Here is a 22,950-nt window from a genome sequence, read left to right as displayed (position 1 = left end):
CTTTGGCTAAACACATCCAGAACATTTTTTAAGGGCACCTAAAAGTGCTACTAAAGAATTACCAGGCATGTGATTTTTCCATGGAGGACAAAGCAACAGGCTTTCTTTAAAGCCAGGTTCCTTCATGTCCACACTGCTCCATTTAGCTGCGATGAGCAAGAGAAAATACCTGGTTCTTCTTGATATGGAGATGCATGTTACTCACTCACCCTTCCTGTCATGTGACAGAGCTGGTGTTTTAGTGATTGGCCCACTGCTGTCACATGTTGATGTGGAGAAAGCCCTCAGCCTTGTGCAAGATCTGACTAGAGCAACTTGGAGCTTACACATAGCTTTCTTTCTACTCTCTTGGGAGCTAGTGATGAAGTAGCAAAGGGATGGGCAAAGCAGAAGTTTGCTTAAAGCTAGGGTTCCCCTTTTAAAGGCTGAATGTACGACGTGTGAATATAGGTGTCATATTGTTTCTCATACCTGGTTGTACAATGCCAGAAGTCATACAATAGTGCTGTGTGTACAGTGCATACTTTAGGTTAGGGTTATGAAGCAAAAATGCACCATATGAAATAAGCAGTGAGAAGCTGAAGGAAGAATTATGATTTGCCAACAAAATGTATGTGTTTTCCCAGCCAATCCCTGTTAACACATCAGGAGCTGGCCTTACTTGACATATTCTTCTCACAGCTCAGTTAGTGCTGCAGGTATCTGCAGATGACTTAGAGTGTAAATAAGCCCTCCTATTTTTTACAGTCAAAGAATCTACTATCTTTGCCTTTGTTTGGTCTGTAGTTGCCATGGTGTTCCACATGTGATTTGCTATGACGCCAACCATTTGATGGCTTGACAGTTTGGTGGGGAGAACGAGCAGTTGCTTGAAATTCTGCTGTAAACAGTGAGCAGGTAGGCTTTTATTTTCTGAAGAGACAAGCACCATCTGTTCTGCAATAAAATGGCCCTACTTGCCTTCTGGCTGTCTCTGGTTCTTTAAAATGAGCTGCACATGCGCAGCTCAGTTTACAGCACCAGGCCCGTGTCTGAGTGCCGAGATGACTAGCTGATGCACATTCACAGGAGTGGCGCAATCCCCTGCCCATAAATGAAGAGGACTAAAGATTGGCACTCAGAAGAAGATGCTGGCATCGGCAAGGGACCTTTTGGACAGGTATGTATTCACCCTTTTTGTTCCGCTTTAAAGTGGAACTTTACCCATAACAATTTGATAACATTTAATGTTCTTTAACAAAAGCACATACATTCCACATTAATAATTATGCTAATAAAATTTGTGTGCTGTAAATTTTCCCCATTTTTTTCTTTCTGGAGGCCACCATTTTGTTCAGGCCCAAAGCAGTCACTTTCTTACTGATAATTCTCCTCCTCTCCTTGGTCTCAAAAACTGGCACTGGCTGTAATTAAAATGTGTGTATTTCCAGCCTTGATTGTATGTCTTGACTCAGCTAGAGAGTAAGGAGAACAGAAGCTTTGGAGTGGCTTCACACTGATCCGCAGTGCTTTCTGTGGTTTTGGTAGTTTTTCTGAATGTGCATCAAAACCACAGGACATATTGGAAGTCCATGGGAAAGCACAGCTAACCTGCACAAAAAACACTGTACTGCACCCGCACTGTGGCCAAAGTGCAGCGGGGGCAATGTGAAAATGCCGTTACATTGCTAAGTTTTGTTGGGCTGCCACTGCAGGGAGAACGGGAAGAATATCAGGGAGATAACATAAGGCACTATCCTTGTAAGTTTAACTCTTTTGTGTCGCCGTGGCAGCAGAGTTTGTCCTATCACTTCTCCTGCTTTAACTCTTCTCTCTTCCTAATCTATGTTCCCTCGCACAGTTTGTGTCATTCCTGTTTCTTCTTCCCACTCAACAGTAAATCTTTAGGCTGTCAGCTGATCTGCCTCTAGTGACTCGCTGGTTATCGGCAGAGCGCCAAGAATACAGGACAACTGAGGTTGTGCAGCGCAGGGTGAGACAGTGCCTTATTGGATTTTAAACAGTATAGGCACCTATTTTAATGTTTTACATTTCTGAAACTCAATCTTGACCCCCAAACTACCCCCCCCCCCCCCCCACACACACACACACACACACACACCGCATCAAATAATGGGTGTGGTGAAATTTCACTAACAGTAGGAGGGTCTTAAGGGCATTAAATACCAGGAGTGCATTTTATACAGAGTGCACAATTGAGGGCTGCATTACATACATAGTGCAGAGTTCAGGGGTACGCTGCATACAGAGTGCAGAGTCCGGCCTTCTTCCACAGCTGCTTACCTCTGCATCTCCCATCCACATCTCCCTTCCACCCCTCGTCAGCTCTGACTTTTGCATGCACCCCATCCACTGCCTCCATCTTCTCCTCCCCCTCCCCCTCCTTGAAAGCTCCGCCAATATGTCTTACTTTTTTTGCTGTATTAACCCGAAGCACCCAGCCGGCTCTAGTAACTCCCCGCACACTATAGGCAGCTCTGCCTCTCTCACCTTCAGGATGATCATCCAGTTGGGGCGTCGTGTACCTGAATCTCCCTTGTCCCCAACCTGCACTCAATGGGAGCTGCTTAGGAGATCAGATCTGTGGGAGCTGTTAGCAAACAAGCTCTCACTTGTAAACACAGAAGCCAGACTTCTGTGTTTACAAGTGATAGTGATGAACAGGGAGGAGAGGGCTTGAGCCAGAGGTGGTGGAGCTGAGTTCCACCAAGGTCCAGCTGAAACAAAGCCTTATTGCTGTACCTCTAGAAGTGGCCAGCCTGAAGTAGTCTATCTGGACTTAATTACTGAAGTTCCACTTTAAATCGATGGGTTTAGTTCCACATTTGGAAGTACACAGAAATTTAAGCAGGGACTTTCAAAATCCAGTACAGCTTTCAGATGGCTGTAAGAGAAAATAAAAAAGATAAGTTTACAGTTGCATACATGTTTAAATATTTTTATATATTGAAAGAGCCAAGGTATTTTAAAAGTCAACCATTTTTTTTCTTTATGTTAACAGGATTATCCATGCTAGCAACCTGTGCAGGCCTTTTAGTTTTGCCTTGGTGTAAGAAGGCTATTCTTCTGACTGGAGTGATGTCTGTTGTGGGCATATCCATGGGATTCTTAGATACTGGTAATTTTTCTTCTCCTCTAACATTCCATAGGAATATAAAATCATTATCAAGGTGATGTTCTTTATTATACACTATTATGCTAAGAAGGACTGTTCTAAATAACACAAATGTATCTAACAAGTGTTTGGAAGTTGTTACAGGTTATTGCTTTTGCAGAGAATGCAGGTAAAATAAAGCTTACGATGACCTTTCTCAACCTTTTCATCCTAGAGAAACCCCTAAAATAATTATAATGTCTCAGGGAACCCTAACTTGCCAGTTTATCGGGGTCAAGGGGAGCAAATGCCTTTTTAGATATGCCTTGACCACTAAAAAGATCATTGGTGTCATGCTGCTGGCTTTGGCAAGTGATATTGGACTTGGAGGTATGCAGGCAAGATCAGATGGAAGGTCAATCAGCTACAGCTCAAGGAACCCCTAGCAACCTCTGGAGGAACATTATGGTTTCACACAACCCAGGTGGAAAATAGCTGTCCTAAGACATCCCTAAGAGAATGTGCTCTAACAGTATTCACCTTTTATTTTTAATCCTGTCTTGGTTAAATTTGTTGTCCACTCAATCTTCCCATAAAATTATTTGTTTAGGCATGTCATTTGTAAAATCCTCCTTTTTGTACGCTTCCAAAAGCCATGATACTGCTGCTGGTAATCACCCTCTTGGATGTGATGTCCGCAACCCCAGGACAGACAGTAACTGCACACTCCCAGAAGAGGAGACTTTTTAACGGTTTATGAACATTGGAAGTTTGTATAACATTGTTTAAAATTGCTGCAAGTTGAATACTTAATTTTTTTTTTTTTTTTTCTGTGCGTTGCACAAAAACACTTATTCCACATTAGGTGCTATAGAACTACCCAGAAAAGCGTCTCGTACAGTATATTGATATATGATACAATATAGAATGTTAAAGCGGCTCAAAATTGCTCAGGCTTCTGGTGCGATAGCTGCGGTGCAAATTTCATTTGATTCTTCTCCACTTGCATTTCCCATTCTACTTGATGCAGTGCAAATTTGGAATGCAGTGCTCAAAAGCGCACATGATTCTTTTTCAAAAATGCACTGTGGATCACCCGTATCAGCCTAAACACGCTCCATAGGAACACATTGCTTTTTTGTACTCGTGAATCTGCAAGCACAAGCCGCATGGATCATCACACATTTGAGAACCAGGGCTGAGACATACTAGAGAGTTAGCCTGGGGCAGTGGCTGTTTTTTGTACTGTTGAATTGGTCGAGGGGATGTGCTAGATAGCTTAGCTGCCATTGTGCTACATGCTGGGTGTCCAGTGCGCTTCTGTACCTTTTTAAGGAGGGCTGGGCTCCCTCAGGTCCATCTGCCCTTGGTCTATCCATTAAATACATGTGCCTCTACAATGGGGGCTCTTAAAATTGGAGCGTTAGGAACTACAGAATACTGGGGTGCCGTGACGAGGCTCTGTAGCTTACGCATTTATTTGCAAATGTGTGCTAACTAAACTGCTAGACAGGTAATTCGGTTTGTTTGCAGGCTGACTGGCAAGGGTGAGATGGGAATTTTCCTTTTTTGTTGTTTGACATGCATCACTCATCCATGTGCTCCTTGCTGTGAAGGCCAGTTGTAGACTGGTGCAGTGGCCATTTTTATTATATGAAAAATAAGTGCATGAAAACGTCCCTATCATAAATTATATATAAAGTGCAAGTCCAGCCACATATCCCAAGTTAAAGAAAAGAGCAAATACAATCCGCAGAAGAAACTTCACAATGACAATTCTTTGACCATCACGCCACCTCTGCCAAAAGGAAGCTCTTATCGGAAGGTATTGACCTCCAAACAAATGAGTGGTCATACAGCGGTTTTATATATATATATATATATATATATATATATATATACAGTATATATTCCCACAGATGTGATATGATATTCTCCAGCATCATATAATGGTAGCCACTCTCATAAGCGACCTTACAAAAGGAAAAAGGAAGGAACGTATTCCCAATAGTCCAGCTCAATGGTCCAGGTATCACCTTATGCTACCAGTAGTGACACTGAACCCAGCCAAATGCAAAACTAGTGAAAAACAGTCAGAAAAAGATGAGTAGGGAAGAAAATGTCAGTGGCCTTCACCTGTAAAACCATTCCTATTTTGGGATTCATCTCATTGTTGCCCATCTAGTGCACCTGTTGTTAATTTCATTAACACCAACGCAGCTGAAACTGATTAACAGCTCCCTCTGCTACTTAACTGACCAGATCAATATCCCAGGAGTTTAATTGACTTGATGCTATACTCTGGTTAAAATGTTTTCCTTTTTCCAATGTTTTTTAAAAGTGTATTTCTAAAGGTGCTATGGACATGAAATTTTCACTACATGTCAGTAACAACCCATGCAATACATACATACAAAGAAACAAAAGCATAAGTTCAGAAATTAAGTTGTGTGTAATAAACTGGAATGACACAGGGAAAAAGTGTTGAACACGTGAAGAAAGGGAGGTGCAAAAGGGCATGAAAAGCCAAGCCACCAGTTGAAATCTATCAGTAATTAGCAATCCTGCCCCTTGTCAGTGCAGATTAATATCAGCTGGTTCAGTCTCAACTGATGGCCTGTAAAAAGGTGTCTCATTACCAAAGTGTCTCACAAGAAACATCTCATGATGGTTAAAAGCAAAGAACTCTCTCAAGACCTTTGCAACCTTATTGTTGAAAAATATACTGATGGCATTAATTACAGAAGGATTTCTAAACATCTGAATGTTCCAGTGAACACTGTTGAGGCCATAATCCAGCAGTGGAAAGCACATCATTTCACCATAAACCGGCCACGACTAGGTGCTCCTTGCAAGATTTCTGACAGAGGAGTGAAAAAAATTATCAGAAGAGTTGTCCAAGAGCCAAGGAACACTTGTGGAGAGCTTCAGAAAGACCCGGAATTAGCAGGTACAATTGTTACAAAGAAAACAATAAGTAATGCATTGAGCCACCATGGCCTTAATGCACACTCCCCACACAAGACTTAATTGCTGAAGAAAAAAGCATGTTGAAGCTCATTTAACGTTTGCTGCACAACATTTAGACAAGCCTGTGAAATACTGGGAGAATATAGTCTGGTCAGATGAGACCAAAATTGATACACACCTTGTTTGGAGGTCAAATAGCACTGCAAATCACCCCAAAAACACCATATCAACAGTGAAGTTTGGAGGTGGGAACATCATGGCGTGGGGCTGCTTTTCAGCATCCAGTACTGGCAACCATCATATCGTTGAAGAAAGGATGAATGGAAAAATGTACCAAGTCATTCTTGATAAAAAGCTGCTGCCATCTACCAGAATGATGAAGATGAAACAAGGGTGGGCATTTCCGCAAGACAATGATCCCAAACACAAAGCCAAGGAAACTATCAGTTGGTTTCAAAGAGAGAAAATAAAGCTACTAGAATGGTCCAGCCAAACACCTGACCCAAATCCTTAAAAAAAATCTATGGAAAGTTCAGAGTTCATAGAAGAGGCCCACGGAACCTTCAAGATTTGAAGACTGTTTGTGTGGAAGAATGGACCAAAATCACACCAGAGCAATGCATGCGACTAGTTTCTCCATACAGGAGGCATGAAGCTGCCATTACCAAGAAAGACATTTATACAAAGTATTAAATAAAATTCAGGTAGCATGTTCAATACTTTTTTTTTTTTTTCCCCTATGTCATTCTATTTTATTACAAATAACATAATTTCTGAACTTCTTTGTTTTGATTTGTTTGTATGAATTGTATGGGTTGTTACTGACGTGGTGAAAATTTTCAATACTTAGTTTACCCGATGTATACACTATTAAAAACAGGTGTAAAAATTCACATGTGATCAACTGTATAAATGCTCCAAATCAAGAGCATAATGGGGCGCTGGTCCTGGAGCATCAAACATAGTAATAGGAATGGGGGTGGTTCGGAGTCTTGATGGGATGATTAACTCTCACTGCCATGATCACAAATGCAGGGGGAGAGGATATTGGGAAAGGGGAGGGGTGTATAAGATAGCTTTTACACTGTTTAACCATTTTATATATACTAATATTCTGAAAATTAACTTTTATATATCATTTTTACCAAGAAGGTGTGAATGTGCCCAGACATCAAGCAATTTAATATTGTGTGTCTCTGTAAAAAGAACATGTGAAATAGTGTATTATGTTGAATTAACTATTTTAGGTTTGTTATGAATTTTTTTTTTTTTTTTAAACGTATTAATTTGTAATCATTTTTCTTTTCTCATGCCAGGTGGAAATGTTGTCATTCTGAACACTTGGGGAGATGAAGCTGGACCCCATGTTCAGGCACTGCACTTCAGTTTTGCTCTGGGGGCTCTTCTGGCACCAATCTTGGCAAAAATAATTCCAGAAATTCTGCCCTTTGATCAGATCCATAAAGCATCACAAGAAATGCTAAATATGTCTCTTGAAATTAAGAAGTCAATGCTCTCCTATATTGTTATTGCCACATACATTTTGCTAGTCTCTATATTTTTATTTATCTTGTACTGTAAAAGTCAGCCCAATCGATCAGCCAGTAAGGGTTCAGAAGAGAAAGTAAGGACAGCCAAGTATCACAACGCTCTCATCTTTCTTCTGTGTTTGTTTTTTTTTTTCTATGTTGGAGCAGAAGTTGCCTATGGTTCATACATATTTACCTACGCAATCACTATGGCAGAGATGGATCATGATAAGGCTGCAGGACTGAACTCTGTATTTTGGGGTGTGTTTGCTACAGTTCGAGGCTTGGCTATCTGCTTTGCAACATGTTTGTATCCTGGCACAATGCTGCTTCTTAGTGTTATTGGCTGTACTGTTTCATCTCTATATTTAATGATCTTTTATAAAAAACACATAGTCCTTTGGATTGGAAGTGCACTGTATGGGGCATCAATGGCTACTACCTTTCCCAGTGGATTCTCTTGGGCACAGCAGTACACGACTATAGGAGGCAAGTCGGCTTCCTTATTTGTGGTTGGAGCAGCACTTGGAGAAATGGCAATTCCTGCCTCTGTAGGATACCTTCAGGGACTGTTGCCTACGCTTCCAGTACTTATGTACACCATCTTGGCATCTTCTGCACTGACCGCTGTCTTGTTTCCAGTCATGTACAAACTGGCCACTTCTACGCAGGACAAGCTACGTTGGGATGGAGTTGAAAGTGAAGACCGAAGGGCTTTACTTTCAAGTTCTGGCCTAGAGGAAGAAGAGGAGGAGGATGCTCAGCAATGGAATGATGCAGATTTTGAAGCCATTGAAATGAATGACCGAATTAAGAATTCCATCACTGTGATACCAGAGGATACATCAGAGGTAACTTCCACTTCCAACAGCAACAGCCAGACTTTCTCCAAGAATGGGACACTTGGTGATCAGGTGGTTAACATATCACCTTTAAAAAAGCTGTTGAATGTGGACAGGGAAAAAAATGATTAAATTTGTATTGCAGATTGGTTTTATTATTTGTACCTGCTTGTCATAGAGCAATGCCAGTTGCCTAAAATGCTCTGGAAATTTTATATTTTTGAAGGATAGGGGAACTCCAAACAGAAAAGCCTATTTAAAGCACTTACTTTTGTTGCCCGCCTTTAAAAACTGTATATGTGCGCTACTGTATCTGGACTTGCTATAGCCCAGCTATATAGGTACTTTACCTTGAATAATTAATTTAATCTAGTTAAAATTAATGTTCTTTAAAAACTTTTGCAGCTGGCTGCTAACTTCAAGCTTTTGAGTTGTGGCCAAAGAAAGCACATATTCTGGCTACATAACGTCAGCTAAAATGTCTTGTTTTATTTCGGATATAATGTCAGACTTAGAGCACCAGTCAGGACTATTGCTGTGTCTATTGTGGAGATTTCAACTGGTCTCCTCTCATGGCAGAAAGTGATGTTTCATTTTCCAGTGTGGGACACTTCAATATTTCTGACATTTGTACCTTCCTTTTACAATGACAACTGCTCCCCCATGTCTTGTTGTAGTGTCACAGCAACCTAAAGTGAGACCAAATCCCCCCCAATTGGTTATGGACAGAAATATGGTTAACTCTTTCCTGCTTTTGTATATAAACAGGATGCAGGTTTCATAAATTGGCTCTACACCAGATATATATGTGGAGCCTCAACTAGGTGTTCTGACTTCTGCCTCCTATGCCTTGTAACCTGAAGCATAACTCATAACTCTGGCACGCAGGGGAGAAAAGGCTACAAGGACTGGTGGAGCAGTATGGTGGAGCCTGTGGGAGCAGAGGATCTGGTAACAAATACTGTTTTTTCAGTCCCCTAGACATAAATAAGCAGTTAACCCTTGCAATGCATTGGGCAGCTTCACCGCAAGAGATGTCTTCTATTTCCATTCACTTTTAGGATCCAATTGGAACTGCAGGTAGAAATAAAATGTAAATAGGACTGAAGGTTAGCTTGCTCTATTCCTTCTCGCTGAAAAGTAGCAAGCACTTTCACTGTTGCAGAGGAAGATGACTTTAGCAGTTGAGCAGAGTGTTTAATATGCACTAAGTATAGTCTTAAATACATGTGTCTAGAGGTTTTCCAAAGTGTATGTACAGCAGTACTAATGTGAATTCTTGTAAGCTAGCTTTAAGGTATACAGAAGCTTAATGGACGTTAAACCAGTCTTTGTCATCTAGTGCATAGGTCAGGTTTTCTGGACAGGTGTTCAGAAGTACAGTTTTTGTAATGCAAGCAAGGCAGTGTAATGTGTTACTGAGAACAGAATAATGTATACACTTGTGTGAAAACCCTAAAGTGTTCATTACCAAAGTTTGATCTAAAGATGGTGCAGCTAAAGATTATAGATACATGGTTCACCTTCACCCATCCTAACTACTTCTGTTTCTAAAGTGAACATGTGCAAACAGTAATATTGGAGTTGTCATTTGCTGACATGGTTTTTAAAGGTACTGGGGCTGTTATCCTTAAGTTTGCTTACTTTCTAGTGAGTCTGGAACAAGTACGCAGGGCAGGTTTTAAGACTTTTCATCCTTCGCTACTTACATGCTTACTAGATAGTGAAATCTGGATCAGAATTACAGCCCTAGATCCTTTTGGCTTTAAAAAAAATAAACGGTTACCTTGTATCTTTTATTTCTATATCTTCATTTTTTTTTTTTTCATTTCAAAACAAAAATGATTTCCTTTTGTGAGTACTGTTGTATTCCACGTATGTGGGAATGAAAACTGGCCGTAATTCGTGAAAGTACACTTTTTTATTAGGAATTGCCTTTCTAGCTGCCAAGTTTGTGAAAAAAAATGAATAAATAGTAAGTACCTTATTTAACCACTAGCCTACAGGGCACTTATACCCCCTTCCTGCCCAGTCCAATTTCCAGCTTTCAGCGCTGTCACACTTTGAATGACAATTGCGCGGTCATGCAACACTGTACCCATATTAAATTTTTATCATTTTTTTGAGACAGAGCTTTCTTTGGGTGGTATTTAATCACCTCTGGGATTTTTATTTTTTCTTAAACAAACCAGAAACCACTGAATTTTGAAAAAAAAACGTGTTTTCTTAGTTTTTGTTATACAATTTTGTAAAAAAGTGATTTTCTCCTTCACTGATGTGCGCTAGTGAGGCTGCAGTGATGGGCACTGATGGGCTACACTGATAGGTGGCACTAATGAGGAGGCACTGGTAGGTTGCATTGATGGGCATTGACAGGCATCACTGACTGGCACTGATAGGCGGCACTGATAGGCGACACTGACTGGCACTGATAGGTGGCACTGACTGGTACTGATGGGTGACACTGAAAGGCAGCTCAGATGGGCACTGATATGTGGCATTGATGTGCACTGTTATGCACTATGTGGCATTGATATGGCACTGATGGGCACGTGGCACTAATGAGCACTGACAGGTGGCACTTCTGGGGCCACACTGATCATCAGGGCACACTGATCATCAGTGCCCTGATGATCAGTGTACATGTCCCCTCCGCGGAAAGCCGATTACCGGCTCTCCTCTCCTCTCGAGCTGTCAGCGTGACAGCTCGAGAGGAGAGAGATGCTGATAACCAGCATTTCCCTGTTTACATGTGATCAGCTGTGATTGGACACAGCTGATCACATGACCGAGCCGACATCTTTTGGCTCTTTCCGTGATCCGCTGTGTCCGAGGGACACACCGCACCGGCGATCGCTTTGAGAATGGTAGGGCGTCATAGGACGTCCTATCAGAACGAGAGGACCACCTTGCGCCCATCATTGTACTATAGGGCAGGAGGAAGGTGGTTAAAATAAACCTGTCATGAGGGAAACATGGAGTTTTGCATTTCTGCAAAACCTGTTCTTCTAATAATAAAGTTTGCCTGGCTGTCATGCTGACCTTGTGGCTTCAATATTTGGGTCACTGGCCTGAGACAAGTATGCAGATAAGGTCTTCTGTCTTTTCTGTTATTCCTGATGTTCATAAATGGTAATGAGGCCATGAAAGTACTGAATCCAGTGGGTCAGCATTACTGCCAGTAAAATGGCACTTTTAGAAGATCAGTAATGATACCCTGATGGGTTTTTTATGGTAAGCTTAATTTTAAGAAATGTCACTCTGATGAAGCTCGGCAAGAAAGCAGATGCTCTGCTCATTTAGCCTGATGCAGAGTCCATTTGCTCTCTTGCTCAGAACTTCCTGTAGTCACCCATCTAACAATTTCTTTCTTATCCATAGAACCTGCATAGAACAACAGTGAAGGGTACTTGCTTATATCTTCAGCTACTCTACTACAGTGAAGGGTACTTGCTTATATCTTCAGCTACCCTTATTTTTATAGTCTTCAGGGACAGCGATAGTTAAAGAATGTGCCTTGAAAGTACAAGTATCCTTTACACATCATGTATCAGCTGTTTGACAGTATTTTCTCTGCAGCTGCTCAGTCCATACAATGCAATGACGGTGACTACAGTTGTTTGAGACTGTTTGCACAGCCAGGAATTCCCTGCATTGATCGTGGCTGGACACAGACTATATTCAGCCAAGATCATCTGTCCCTAACCTCAGGTAATCACAGGCTGTGGCTGCCATTAGCCTGTCATTGTATTGTATGTGCTGAGTGGTCGCAGCTGTTCACATACTTGTCATTTCAGCCCCAGGAATCTGCAGATTCTTGCTGCTGGAATTTGCGGGGTACACTAATCACCCATGTGAATGTAGCCTAAGTTAGAATTAGTTATATCATTCCAGCATATACTTTTATTGACAGATTTGTAGAACGTGGCATCCTATCCTGCATTGTTCAAATGTTAAATTGGGTAGACCATTGAGTAGTAATTTTATTTTATTTTGATGATTGGTCAACATCTAATGATAAATTTCAATGTAGAAATGATAAAGGATAGTGCTTATTGCTTTTGTGTGATAGTAACTGTACCAGGTATAATATACTGCCATGTCTACCCTATTTCACACATTGTGATTGTCCAAATTGCCACATACATGAGAGAATATGACATGCAGCCTTTCTTGCAATCTTGAAATGTTTTTTGACTCTTTTACTGAAGTAATTTCAAGGAATAGTTAATGCTTTCATATTCTGATTTTAATTATGATTATTTAGTACCAAAGTGCAGAGGGGTGTGGTAATATGCAGGGTGTAATTTGGATGTCGCCATCCATTTGGAGTGGCCAGAATAATAAAAAAATGATTACTACTTGGCTACTCTCCATTACTGTTTGCAGAAAGATTTCTTCTGAAAAGCATAGAGAGGAATTTCTGAGCTTTTAAATAAGTCTTCTACTTATACTGTACGTAGCCTGTAGGTGTTCAGTTCATGTCCACAGAGCTGGGAACGATCAATCATACATATTTTTTTTATTGTGAGAGATCTGAATATGACAGATTTGTTCTTGTTTAAGAAAAAAAAAAATACAAAGGGCCATCAATCAGAGTTAGCTGCATACTATCCCTTCCTGGTAATTGTGGCTTAATTTCTTTAAAGCTTTGCTGCTAAATGCCATTTGCAACAGTCCACTGATTCTCATTGCAGTCACTGGTTAGTTGTTGTGCAACGGGTGTCACTGTGATCCTTTAGTAGTATCACCTGTAGATGTCCTACCAGTTTTATATTTTCTCTTTCAATCTGTAACCAAACTGTAATAACCTGGTTGAACTGGACATACTATAGCCAATATATGACCCAAACCTTTAGGAGAATGCTCTTTCTATACTGTCCAAGGAACACTAGAATATAGCAATTTTTAGATGTGTAGACACTGGCATACAGAAATGGTTGAAGGCCCAATAAAACTCTGCGTTTAACCGCCATGGCTGTTTTTTGCTAGTGTCTTGCCAGGCTGGAAGCTTTTTTCCTCAGCTCTGCTGAGGACATTTCTAAATGTAGTTTGGCATTTTTTTTACTTCTCTTTCTGTTTTTCTCTACTTTACTCAAGATGTTTACTGCACTGTTTGAGCTGGTCTCTATACAGCAGCCATCCAGATTGCTAATAGTCTGCATAGCCTTGAAGGATGTGCCTGGTCCTGGCTGGACTGAAGTTTTCAGGGACTAACAGGAATGTGACCTTTTGTGTATTGGGCTTTGCTCGTGGAGCGTTCTGGACCATGTGTGACAGCCACAGAACACTATCCAAGTGCAGAGAAGTTGGCAAACACTCTCTGGTGTGACCTAAAGGCTCACTCCCTGAGTAAGCCCATGGTTGGGGCGACGATATACTAGAATGTGGCCATTGGGCTCAGCATTTTTGCACGTTGCAGACATGCAGGTTCTATGTCAGTTAGCTACAGAACACTTTCCAGTTCTAGAGCAGAGGTAAAACCTCTGTGGTGCACCCAGTCTCTATTGTCAATTTGTGATGTATTTTTTTTGTGAAAATCTACCTCAGGAAATACAATAGTATCCTAATATGTTAACTTTGGATACTGCACTCTACATTGTGGTGCCTTCCAGACATGTTTCTGTTAGTCAAAAAACTGTTATTATTTTGAACTTTTGAAGGTCCTGCCTCCAGTATATCCAGCCTGGTATAATAACTTGCAAGGTCTGATGTAAATTTTAATATCTCCTTTGGACATTCAACTCTGTCATAGAGTGTCTCCAAGTATTTGTACTGAGCCTATATAGTGGCAGATCTGTTTCCAGGCCTAGAGTTGTGACACATTTCTTGTGTTTTCCAGTTTCTGAACACTGACTCCATCTTTAGATTTTTGCTTTGGTAGCACATTTTGCTATGTGACCTTAGCCACTGGATACTGCTGAATTAGTACGCTATAACTCTCTATCCAGGCCTGGAACAGTGACTCTTCTTTTGAGTTTGACCCTGTCTCTATTTCTTGCATTTGTTGAGCTGAGCTGTGTTGCAGAACACTGGCGGCCTATGCCTCACTCTACCTTGATCCACTCTAGTTTGTGACTATGCAAGACCTTACCTGTATTTGGGTCTAGTTGCTTACTGCAGTAACATGCGGGGGCATTGTCTTTTATAAGGACAGTTCTGTTAATATCAGGTGACCTTGTCCCATGTTCTCCTAGTTCTCGGATGGTTAGCAGGTCTCCCCTGTTCAAGCTGACATTTGTAGTCAAATTCCTTAGTCCCCTATTTATATGGGTTCATCCTCTTCACCAACTTCACTACCTGAGTCCTGCTATCTGTGTTTGATAGACCAGACCTCCAATCTCCACTTCTGACTTTGTCAGTCTAGAGCAGCGCCGGTCTTTCTTCTTTCAGGTCCACCCACTGGCACTGTCTGCTCCTCCTCCTCCTCTGTGTGCCATCACAGGAAGCCACTTATTGTGGTGGCACATGGTGAGGATTCAATACGAAGCTGTGCGCTGTTTCCATTGACACACAGTGCGGCTTGGCCACAAGGATTTGAGTCACTGGATTTGAATTACAACAAAAGGAGCCAATGGCTTTTGCTGTTCTCACTGAGTCCAGTGAGAAGGGAAAGAGAGCAGAGCCACTGCTCTTGGGCACAGCACTGGCATGAGATTGGGCTCAGGTAAGTATTTGGGGGGTTGGGGGAAGCTGACAATAGGTTTTTTAACCTTTAATGCAGAGTATGCATTAAGATTAAAAAAAAAAAAAAAAAAAAAAATCAATTTTTTCCATCCTTTTACAAACACTTTAAGTATGCCTGATGCTCCTGTCAGTATTTCCTGTGGGATTTGTGTTTTTAAGTGGGTCACTAGTGAGCCTGACTTACTCACTGTTGTGTCTAATCTGGTTGACACTGTACGCTTGGCGATGCCTAACGGACTTTAACCTGCTGATCCAGACTATGGCTTTTACTGCCGCAAACAGCCTGTACCTTCTTTTCTGAAAATTTCCGGTGTGAAACTGGTAATTTTTCTATGCTATCACAGCTTCCCTTTGCTCATGTGGGGCAGCATTTTTCCCCTGGACAGCGCTTTCCTGGACAACTGGACCTTGTATGGACTCTCCAGTCCACCTTAATAGACCTCACCCTAGTGAATAATGTGTTTACTTTTAGGGACTGATGCTCAGTCTTTAAGTACCAATTTGTTAACTGGAATAACTCTGTCCATTCCTGGTGACGACTTAATTTGTGAAACCATGTTTCAATTGGTCACATCATTTGAAACGGAGGCCACTCCCTTCAGTTGTGCTAGTCTCCTTGAAGCCTTTAAGTTGGTCACAATTACATCTGTCCATATCTGCAGGTTACTGTGGCTTCATACTTGTGAAATAGTTGGTATGGGTATTCAATGTCTTAATGACTTGCTAATACAGGGAAGGTTTTTTTTTGTTTTTTTTTTTTTTGGTCGGGGGGATAATTCTAATAGTGGCAAGCCCAAGCCTTCCAATTCTCTTTCTGGGGCCTGCTAAAGCATAGGAGATCTGTTATTGAAGTAGAACGATCTCCACCTACAACTAGTAACAGCTGTAGGCAAGCAAAATCTTTCTCCTATGTGGACTGCAGCTTTTTGTGCTGTAATCATTTATTTGGTACCACCCCTCTGTGTTTATTGGTCTTATGCACTGTTTGCTCACAAAACTGAGGCATGGTGGTTAGAGGAGTGGTTACAGTGGGCTGGCCTTAAACTTTTTCTTTTTTAAACTAACTTTTTTGTTCTGTTTGTCAGTGTTCACCTCCTATAGGCAGCCACAATGCGAGAATTACTGTTTATATTCCTGTGTTCCTTAATAGACTTTAAGAAAGACTTTACAGTAAGTATAAAAATCTTATTTTCCTCCTTCCCTTTAACCTTTTGTGGGATTTTTCTGTTCTAAAATGTGATGAATATAATAAATTTGAATAAAGTTTTCCAATTTGTATGTCAAAGCGTTTTTTGTGTGTTTGTGTATTCTTTATGTAGGAAGGTTGCATGTCTGATCAACCTCCATCTGAACATATATATTTTTTTGTTTTTATTGTATGAATTTTTGAGGCTATGGTTTAGCTTTTTAGCTTCATCATTAGTTTAAAGCAGTATTAACCCTAAAACTGTTCTGTGCAGCTTAAGAAAACAAATGCATCTGTCACATCTAAGAATGTAATATTTGCATTTTGGGCCTAATACCGCTTTAACCACTAGCCTACAGGGCACCTTTACCCCCTTCCTGCCCAGGCCAATTTCCAGCTTTCAGCGCTGTCACACTTTGAATAACAATTGCACGGTCATGCAACACTGTACCCATATGAAATTTGTATCATTTTTTTTTGAGACAGAGCTTTCTTTTGGTGGTATTTAATCACCTCTAGGATTTTTATTTTTTCTTAAACCAAAAACCACTGAAAATTTTGAAAAAAAAACGTTTTTTCTTAGTTTTTGTTTTACAATTTTGTAAATAAGTGATTTTTCTCCTTCACTGATGTGCGCTAATAAGGCTGCAGCGATAGACACTGATAGGTGGCACTGATGGGCACTGATGAGGAGGCACTGGTAGGTTGCACTGACTGGCACTGATGGATGACATTGAAAGGCAGCTCAGATGGGCACTGATATGTGGCATTGATGTGGCACTGATGGGCACTGGTACATGGCACTGATGGACACTGACAGGTGGCACTTCTGGGGCCACACTGATCATCAAGGCACTCTGATCATCAGTGTACATGTCCCCTCCGCGGAAAGCCGACTACTGGCTCACCTCACCTCTCGAGCTGTCAGCGTGACCGCTCGAGAGGAGAGAAATGCCGATAACCGTCATTTCCGTGTTTACATGTGATCAGCTGTGATTGGACACAGCTGATCACATGACCGAGCCAACATCTTCGGCTGTTTCCGTGATCCGCTGTGTCCGAGGGACACAGCGCACTGGCGATCTGCGCGCTCCCTGAGCCGTGCATGCGCAGTGAAAATGGAAGGACATCCTATCAGAACGAGAGAACCACCTTGCGTCCGTCATTGTACTATATGGCGGGCGGAAGGTGGTTAAAGTATGTACAGCACCATTACAAAAATAAGATTACCTAATTGTTTATAAACCGCTTCCGCGCCGCCCTCTAGCAGCAATACTGCTACAGGACAGCACGGGTGCTCAAAATCGCTTGTGTATATATATGTGATTTTGCAGTTCCAGGTAGGGGGTGCACATGCCCTACCCGCGCCACCATTCACGGCCTCGGCTGTCAATCACCGGGACCCAGCCAGTGATTCCCCGCTGGCACCTGGCGATCTCCGAGTATTACTGACCTGTGTATAAACAACAAAGATCTCTCCCCTTTCAGCTCCTGCAGTGTAAAGCGCACACAGTAAAACAGCACATAGTTAACTGTTTGATCGCTCCACATGTTAACCCCTTCCTGCCCAGTGCCATTAGTACAGTGTCGGTGCTTTTTTATTAGCACTGATTACTGTATTGGTGTCACTGGGGATGTCAGTGACACCAAGTCAGTTCACCCCAGTGTCAGAATGCCCACGGCACTCCTGCTGTAAGTCGCTGATTGTGCCGCCATTACTGGTAAAAATATAAAAAGAATTCCAGTATGTTTACCGCCATTTTTAAAGGCTATAACTTTCACGTAAACCAATTAATTTACACGTATTGGGAATTTTTTTTTAGCAAAGACGTAGCAGAATACACTTTGGTCAAAATTTGACAAAATAGATTTTTTTTTAAATATTTTTTTTACTGGACATGTTTAATAGCAAAAAGTCAAAAATATCTTTCTCAAAATTGTCGGTCTTTTTTTGTTTTTATAGTGCAAAAAATAAAAACCACAGAGGCGATCAAGTACCACCTAAGGAATGCTCTATTTGTGGGGAAAAAAAAAAATGTAAATTTCATTTGGGTACAGTGTTTCTCAACTGCACCATTGTCAAAGTAACGCAGTACCATATCGCAAAAAATGGCCTGGTCAGGAAGGGGGGTAAATCTTCTGGAAGGCAAGTGGTTAAGAACACAGGGTAAAGTAATTCTTAGACATTAGTATATGCTGCTGTCATAGACAGCATTAAACCCTTCTTGCTTTAGTAGTTTGGGAATACCCATTTTAGGAAATTCATCATTTGCATACTTTAGGATGGTGGATCATGGATGGAGGGCCTTGCCATCCTACAATCTAGTAACAGTGAACTTTGCAGTGTAACTCCTAAAGGACCTGACACCAGTAGCCCAGATCACTGTCCCCTTTTTGAGTCACAACACTCCTTTACGTTCTCCTTAAGTTCTTTTAGGCATGGCTCCATCCTCTCTCTTGTTCAGGCAGGAATTCTGTGCAACCATGTCAGTATATGGGGAGAATTTCAGACATATTAACTGGCTGTGCTTGCAGAAGCCACAAACATGATCTTATTTCCTCTCCTCCAGAGTCCTATGATTTCCCTGGGCTGCAGCTTCTTCTGCAGAATCAACGGAGGCTGATGAGGAATGTACCCTTTTTCTATTAGATGACATTAGAAGCCTCAGATTTAACAGTGAAATTTGATACCATTTTGGTCCTTATTGTTGCAGTTTGCACATCTGTGGACCTGAAGCAAACATGGTTACATTGTTAGTCAACATGCGTCAGCTGTCTCTAAAGTTAGCAGCCTAGATTCTCTTAGGAGTCCCCATCCTGTTAAAACTTTCCAGTGCACTTCTGCAATTTGTTTTGTTATAGTGATTTGCCTAATCCAGACAAAATGTTTACAGCTCCTAAATGCTTTGCCCTGCAATATCCTATAGAGGATAAAAATTGGGACATTCCTGTACCATCCCAGTAATTTCGCCTAGTGTCTCAGGAGTACGAATGTGATCTCATGCCGGGACGGTGTGGTTCCATAGATTTTTCTTTTTCCTTTTTTCCCTGGGAATTTTGCAGAGATCTTCTATCAACAGTCAGGCTGGACGATGGGCTGGATAATCTAGATCCAATGGTCACCCTAGCCTGACCAGCAAATGTGTGTAGACTGCTAGTTTTGTGCTCGGTCTGCCGCGCAATGCTCCATCCTGGACCAGCAAGTTAAATGTCTTGTGGGGACACATATATGACTGGGCGCCTACCATCTGTGTCAGTATTACCCCGGCCGACAGTCCCCCACTTCGGTGGAGGCGAGGATCTGTCATGAGAGCCTTACCCCCACGTTTCACTGGGTCGGTAAGTAGATACCCCCTCCCTTCCATTCCCGAACGTGGTGCAGTGATGCAGGTACTCCTTAGGGTGGTCGATCCTGCAGGGTTTCCTCCTCTTCCCTATGTGGTAGTTTCATGCTACCCTCCCCCCTTTTCATTGTTGCTGGGATGCAGGGCCCTTCTGTCTGCAACGTGTGACCTCCATGTCTTGCCTGGGCCCACTGATAGTGGTGTGGAATCCTGTGTTTTGTCTGCAGGGGTACACAGGTGCTGGGGCACTTTTGTGGTCTTGTGCATTCACCACTTTACCTTCCTCGGTGGTTATGGGACCGGCAGCATGGGAACTGTAATGTGCACTTCTGCACCCTTAGTGTTTGGCCAGTACATTTATTGCCAGATTTTGCTTGTGGCTGGGGCTGCCTCCTGTTGTTGCTGCCGGTGTGCTCCATGGGTGGGTGCACCTCGTGGTCGATCTGTCTGATAATTTTAGGCCGTGGCTGGGAGGGTTGTGACACCACTTACAGGGGTACTGGGAACAAGAGAACCGCCTGGTTAGGTTGCGTTTTTTTTTCTTTTCTATTCTGCATATCTTGCTAAGATCTACACTGATAGGAACGGCTGTAGTGCCTTTCTTTATGGTTCCCCATTGTGTGGCGGTACGTTTAGCCATTGAGGTGGCTATTTTAATAATGTGGGCCATTACCCCTGTGGCGCCACTTGCCATCCCTAGGTTCACAAAAAAACAACCATGTTACTGGTGGAGGAATCTTCCTCCTGGCAGGATCCTTCGGACCTTAAGGTGGACTCAACATGGCTACCGGCATAGAATGTTGTGGCCCCAGCCCAGGTGTCTCAGTCGCCGTTGAAGTGGGCAAGACGTTCACTCAACATTTGGCGTCGGGATAGGTTTCCCTGGTGTATGTGCTCTGCTGAAGTGGTTTGTCCAGGGATTGTACTATGTGACACATCTCTGATGCAGACCACTTTTGTCATGCTCTCTGGTTTGGCAGTGGTGTTCAGTGGGTACATTGGCTTATCTGTTGCTTGCTGAACAGAAGCTACTGGTAACATTTCCCTGCCTGGGTTTCCACCTCCCCAGAGCATCCTTAGAAGCCCTTGGAGGCTCCTGCAGGTATTGCCTAGGGCTCCTGGCATCCCAATGGTCTCAACCAGTGAATGAGTCTTCTTTTCTTCGGCCTGTAGGTTCACACTACCCGTTTTTCAGATTTGCAAATGAATTCCTTCTGGTTACTAATTGGAGTTTGGTTTTTGCTGGACAGGCCTTTTTTCCTTACAATCTGTGGTTTTTGCCAGTGCACCTGCATGCTTTATGTGGGGCTGTGAAGGACCTGCGCCTTCGAGGAGTGGTGGCCTGGTCCCTGAGTCAGAGCGGCCGATTTTGCTCCACTCTGTTCACAGTTCCTAAGTTGGATGGGGTTCGACCAATCTTGAATTTCAAGGCCCATTTTCCAGGTGTCAAAAACTGGCAAGCAGATTATCTGAGCTGTCAGATGCTGTTTCAGGGGCTGTGGTCCCTGACCCGGAGGTGTTTTATCAGTTTTGTCTTTGCTGGCGGATGTTGCAGATGAATCTTCTGGCATCCCTCCTCCTCCGAAAAGGTTCTGAGGTTTGTGTTAGACTCTAGCATACACAACGGATGTGCTGGTGGCACTGTGCAATTAGTACAGTCTCAACTTCGCTTTTCCACCCCTCGTGCCAATCTCTCGACTGCTGTGCAGGTTAGAAGTAGAAAACATACTGGTCTTTTTGGTGATTCCGCACTGGCCTTGCAGTCTGCAATACGCCCAATTTGTGCGGTTGGTGGCAGATGTTCATTGGTGGTTGCCTCTTTAGGAGGACCTTCTGACACAGGGGCCAGCCTTCCATTTGCCTTACCATTGCTGGCTTTGACGGCATGGCTATTGAAAGCCAGGTTCTGAAAGACAGGGTGTTTTCTTGCTAGTTGATTTCAACTATATTAAAGGCTTGTAAGTCTACCTTCCAGAAGATATATCATTGTTCCTGGAAAGCTTCTGTTTGTTGTGAAGCTTGGGCTTTCACCCTCACTTCTTCAGTGGCTCAGGTTGGCTTTCCTTAAATGTGGTGTTACTCAGAAGCTTGCTTTGAGTATGGCCAAGGGTCAGATTTCTGCTCTGGCTGTTTTTTCAGCTTCCATTGACCACACATTCTGTGGTTTGCACATTTTTCCAAGGGGTTTGTCATGTGGTGTCCCCGTGTTTTGTTGGCTCTTCAGAAGTCGCGTTTTGAGAGTAGTTGGAACATTCCCTTGCTTACGCTGTTGCAGATGGTTGCCTTCCTAGTCCATACCTACATTGTCCTTCTCTCCTTGTGGCTTTGTACTCCTTGGATGTGGTTTGTGTGACTCACGTGTACCTCCGGCTACCTTCTGGAGGTCTGATTCGCTTCTTGTGCTCCCAGACAGTTCTAGGAAGGGAATGGCAGCATCTTCTGCCGCTATATCCTGTTGGATTGTCAAACGATTGTGCATGCGTATGATATTAGGGGCGCCACCTCCCTTCCCCATGACGGTGCATGCCACCAGGGTAGTTAGCGCTTCCTGGCCATTCCTTCATGAGGGTCTGTTTCTCAAGTTTATAAAGCAGTCACCTGGTCATCTGTGCACCCATTTCCTGAATTTAATGAAGTGGATATCTTGGCCCCAAGGTTTTGCAGGCGGCGATTTAGGTCTCTCGGGCACCCCTACAGGGTGGTTGTGTGTTGGCTTGTTGCTTGAGGTTTTTTCTCTGTTCGCAAGTTTGCCCACCCTTTGTTTTGGCACGGCTTTGGGACATCCCTGTTTGGTTATGGATAAGGAAGAAGAGGCTGTCCATCAATGAACGAAAGAGAGTGAAAACTGGATTTTTTTTTTTGTTACCACAAAATCTTTTTCTCTGAGTTAATTATTGACAGACACAGCACCCCCCCCCCCCCCCCCCCCCATGCATTTTTCTTCTTTGACAGAGGAGGGTTTATGCCCAGAGAAGACTGCCCATAGGAGGTACTTTTTTGTTTGTTTTTTTGTTTTCTGCCTAGTGTATAGTGCCCACACCTATAGGTCAGGCTATAAAACCCTGTTTAGTTATGGATAAGGAAGAAAAGTCTGTCCATAAATGTACTCAGAGAAAGGGATATTTTACAGTGAGTAACAAAAAAAGTGCCTTTTTTTTTTTTTTTTTTTTTTTTTAATAGCCTCCCTCGTGCCCTCTACCCTACATTCTGCCGTTGTGGCCAAGTCCATCCATTTCACTGCAAGTCTTGAACCCTCAAATCCTCTAAACCCATGAACAAGTCCGCTTCACATTGAGGG

General features: G+C 42.5%; 1 protein-coding gene across 1 annotated transcript in view; it reads left to right on the top strand.

Annotated features, from left to right (window-relative positions):
• Positions 1 to 16,407, top strand: part of SLC60A2 (solute carrier family 60 member 2) — a 29,776-nt gene extending 13,369 nt beyond the window's left edge. Inside the window, exons 3-4 of the mRNA XM_089664521.1 lie at positions 3,002 to 3,118; positions 7,381 to 16,407. Of these exons, the coding sequence (XP_089520647.1) occupies positions 3,002 to 3,118; positions 7,381 to 8,567 (1,304 nt within the window). The 3' untranslated portion in view covers positions 8,568 to 16,407. The remainder of the gene's footprint in view (positions 1 to 3,001; positions 3,119 to 7,380) is intronic.
• The last annotated feature ends 6,543 nt before the right edge of the window (positions 16,408 to 22,950 follow it).

This window comes from Staurois parvus, unplaced genomic scaffold (assembly GCF_062004578.1).
Source record: "Staurois parvus isolate SC_StPar_1 unplaced genomic scaffold, SC_StPar_1.0 ptg000048l, whole genome shotgun sequence".
NCBI classification, from domain to species: Eukaryota; Metazoa; Chordata; class Amphibia; order Anura; family Ranidae; genus Staurois; species Staurois parvus.
Note: the sequence above shows the minus strand (reverse complement) of the source record. Positions and strands in the feature narration are given on the sequence as shown.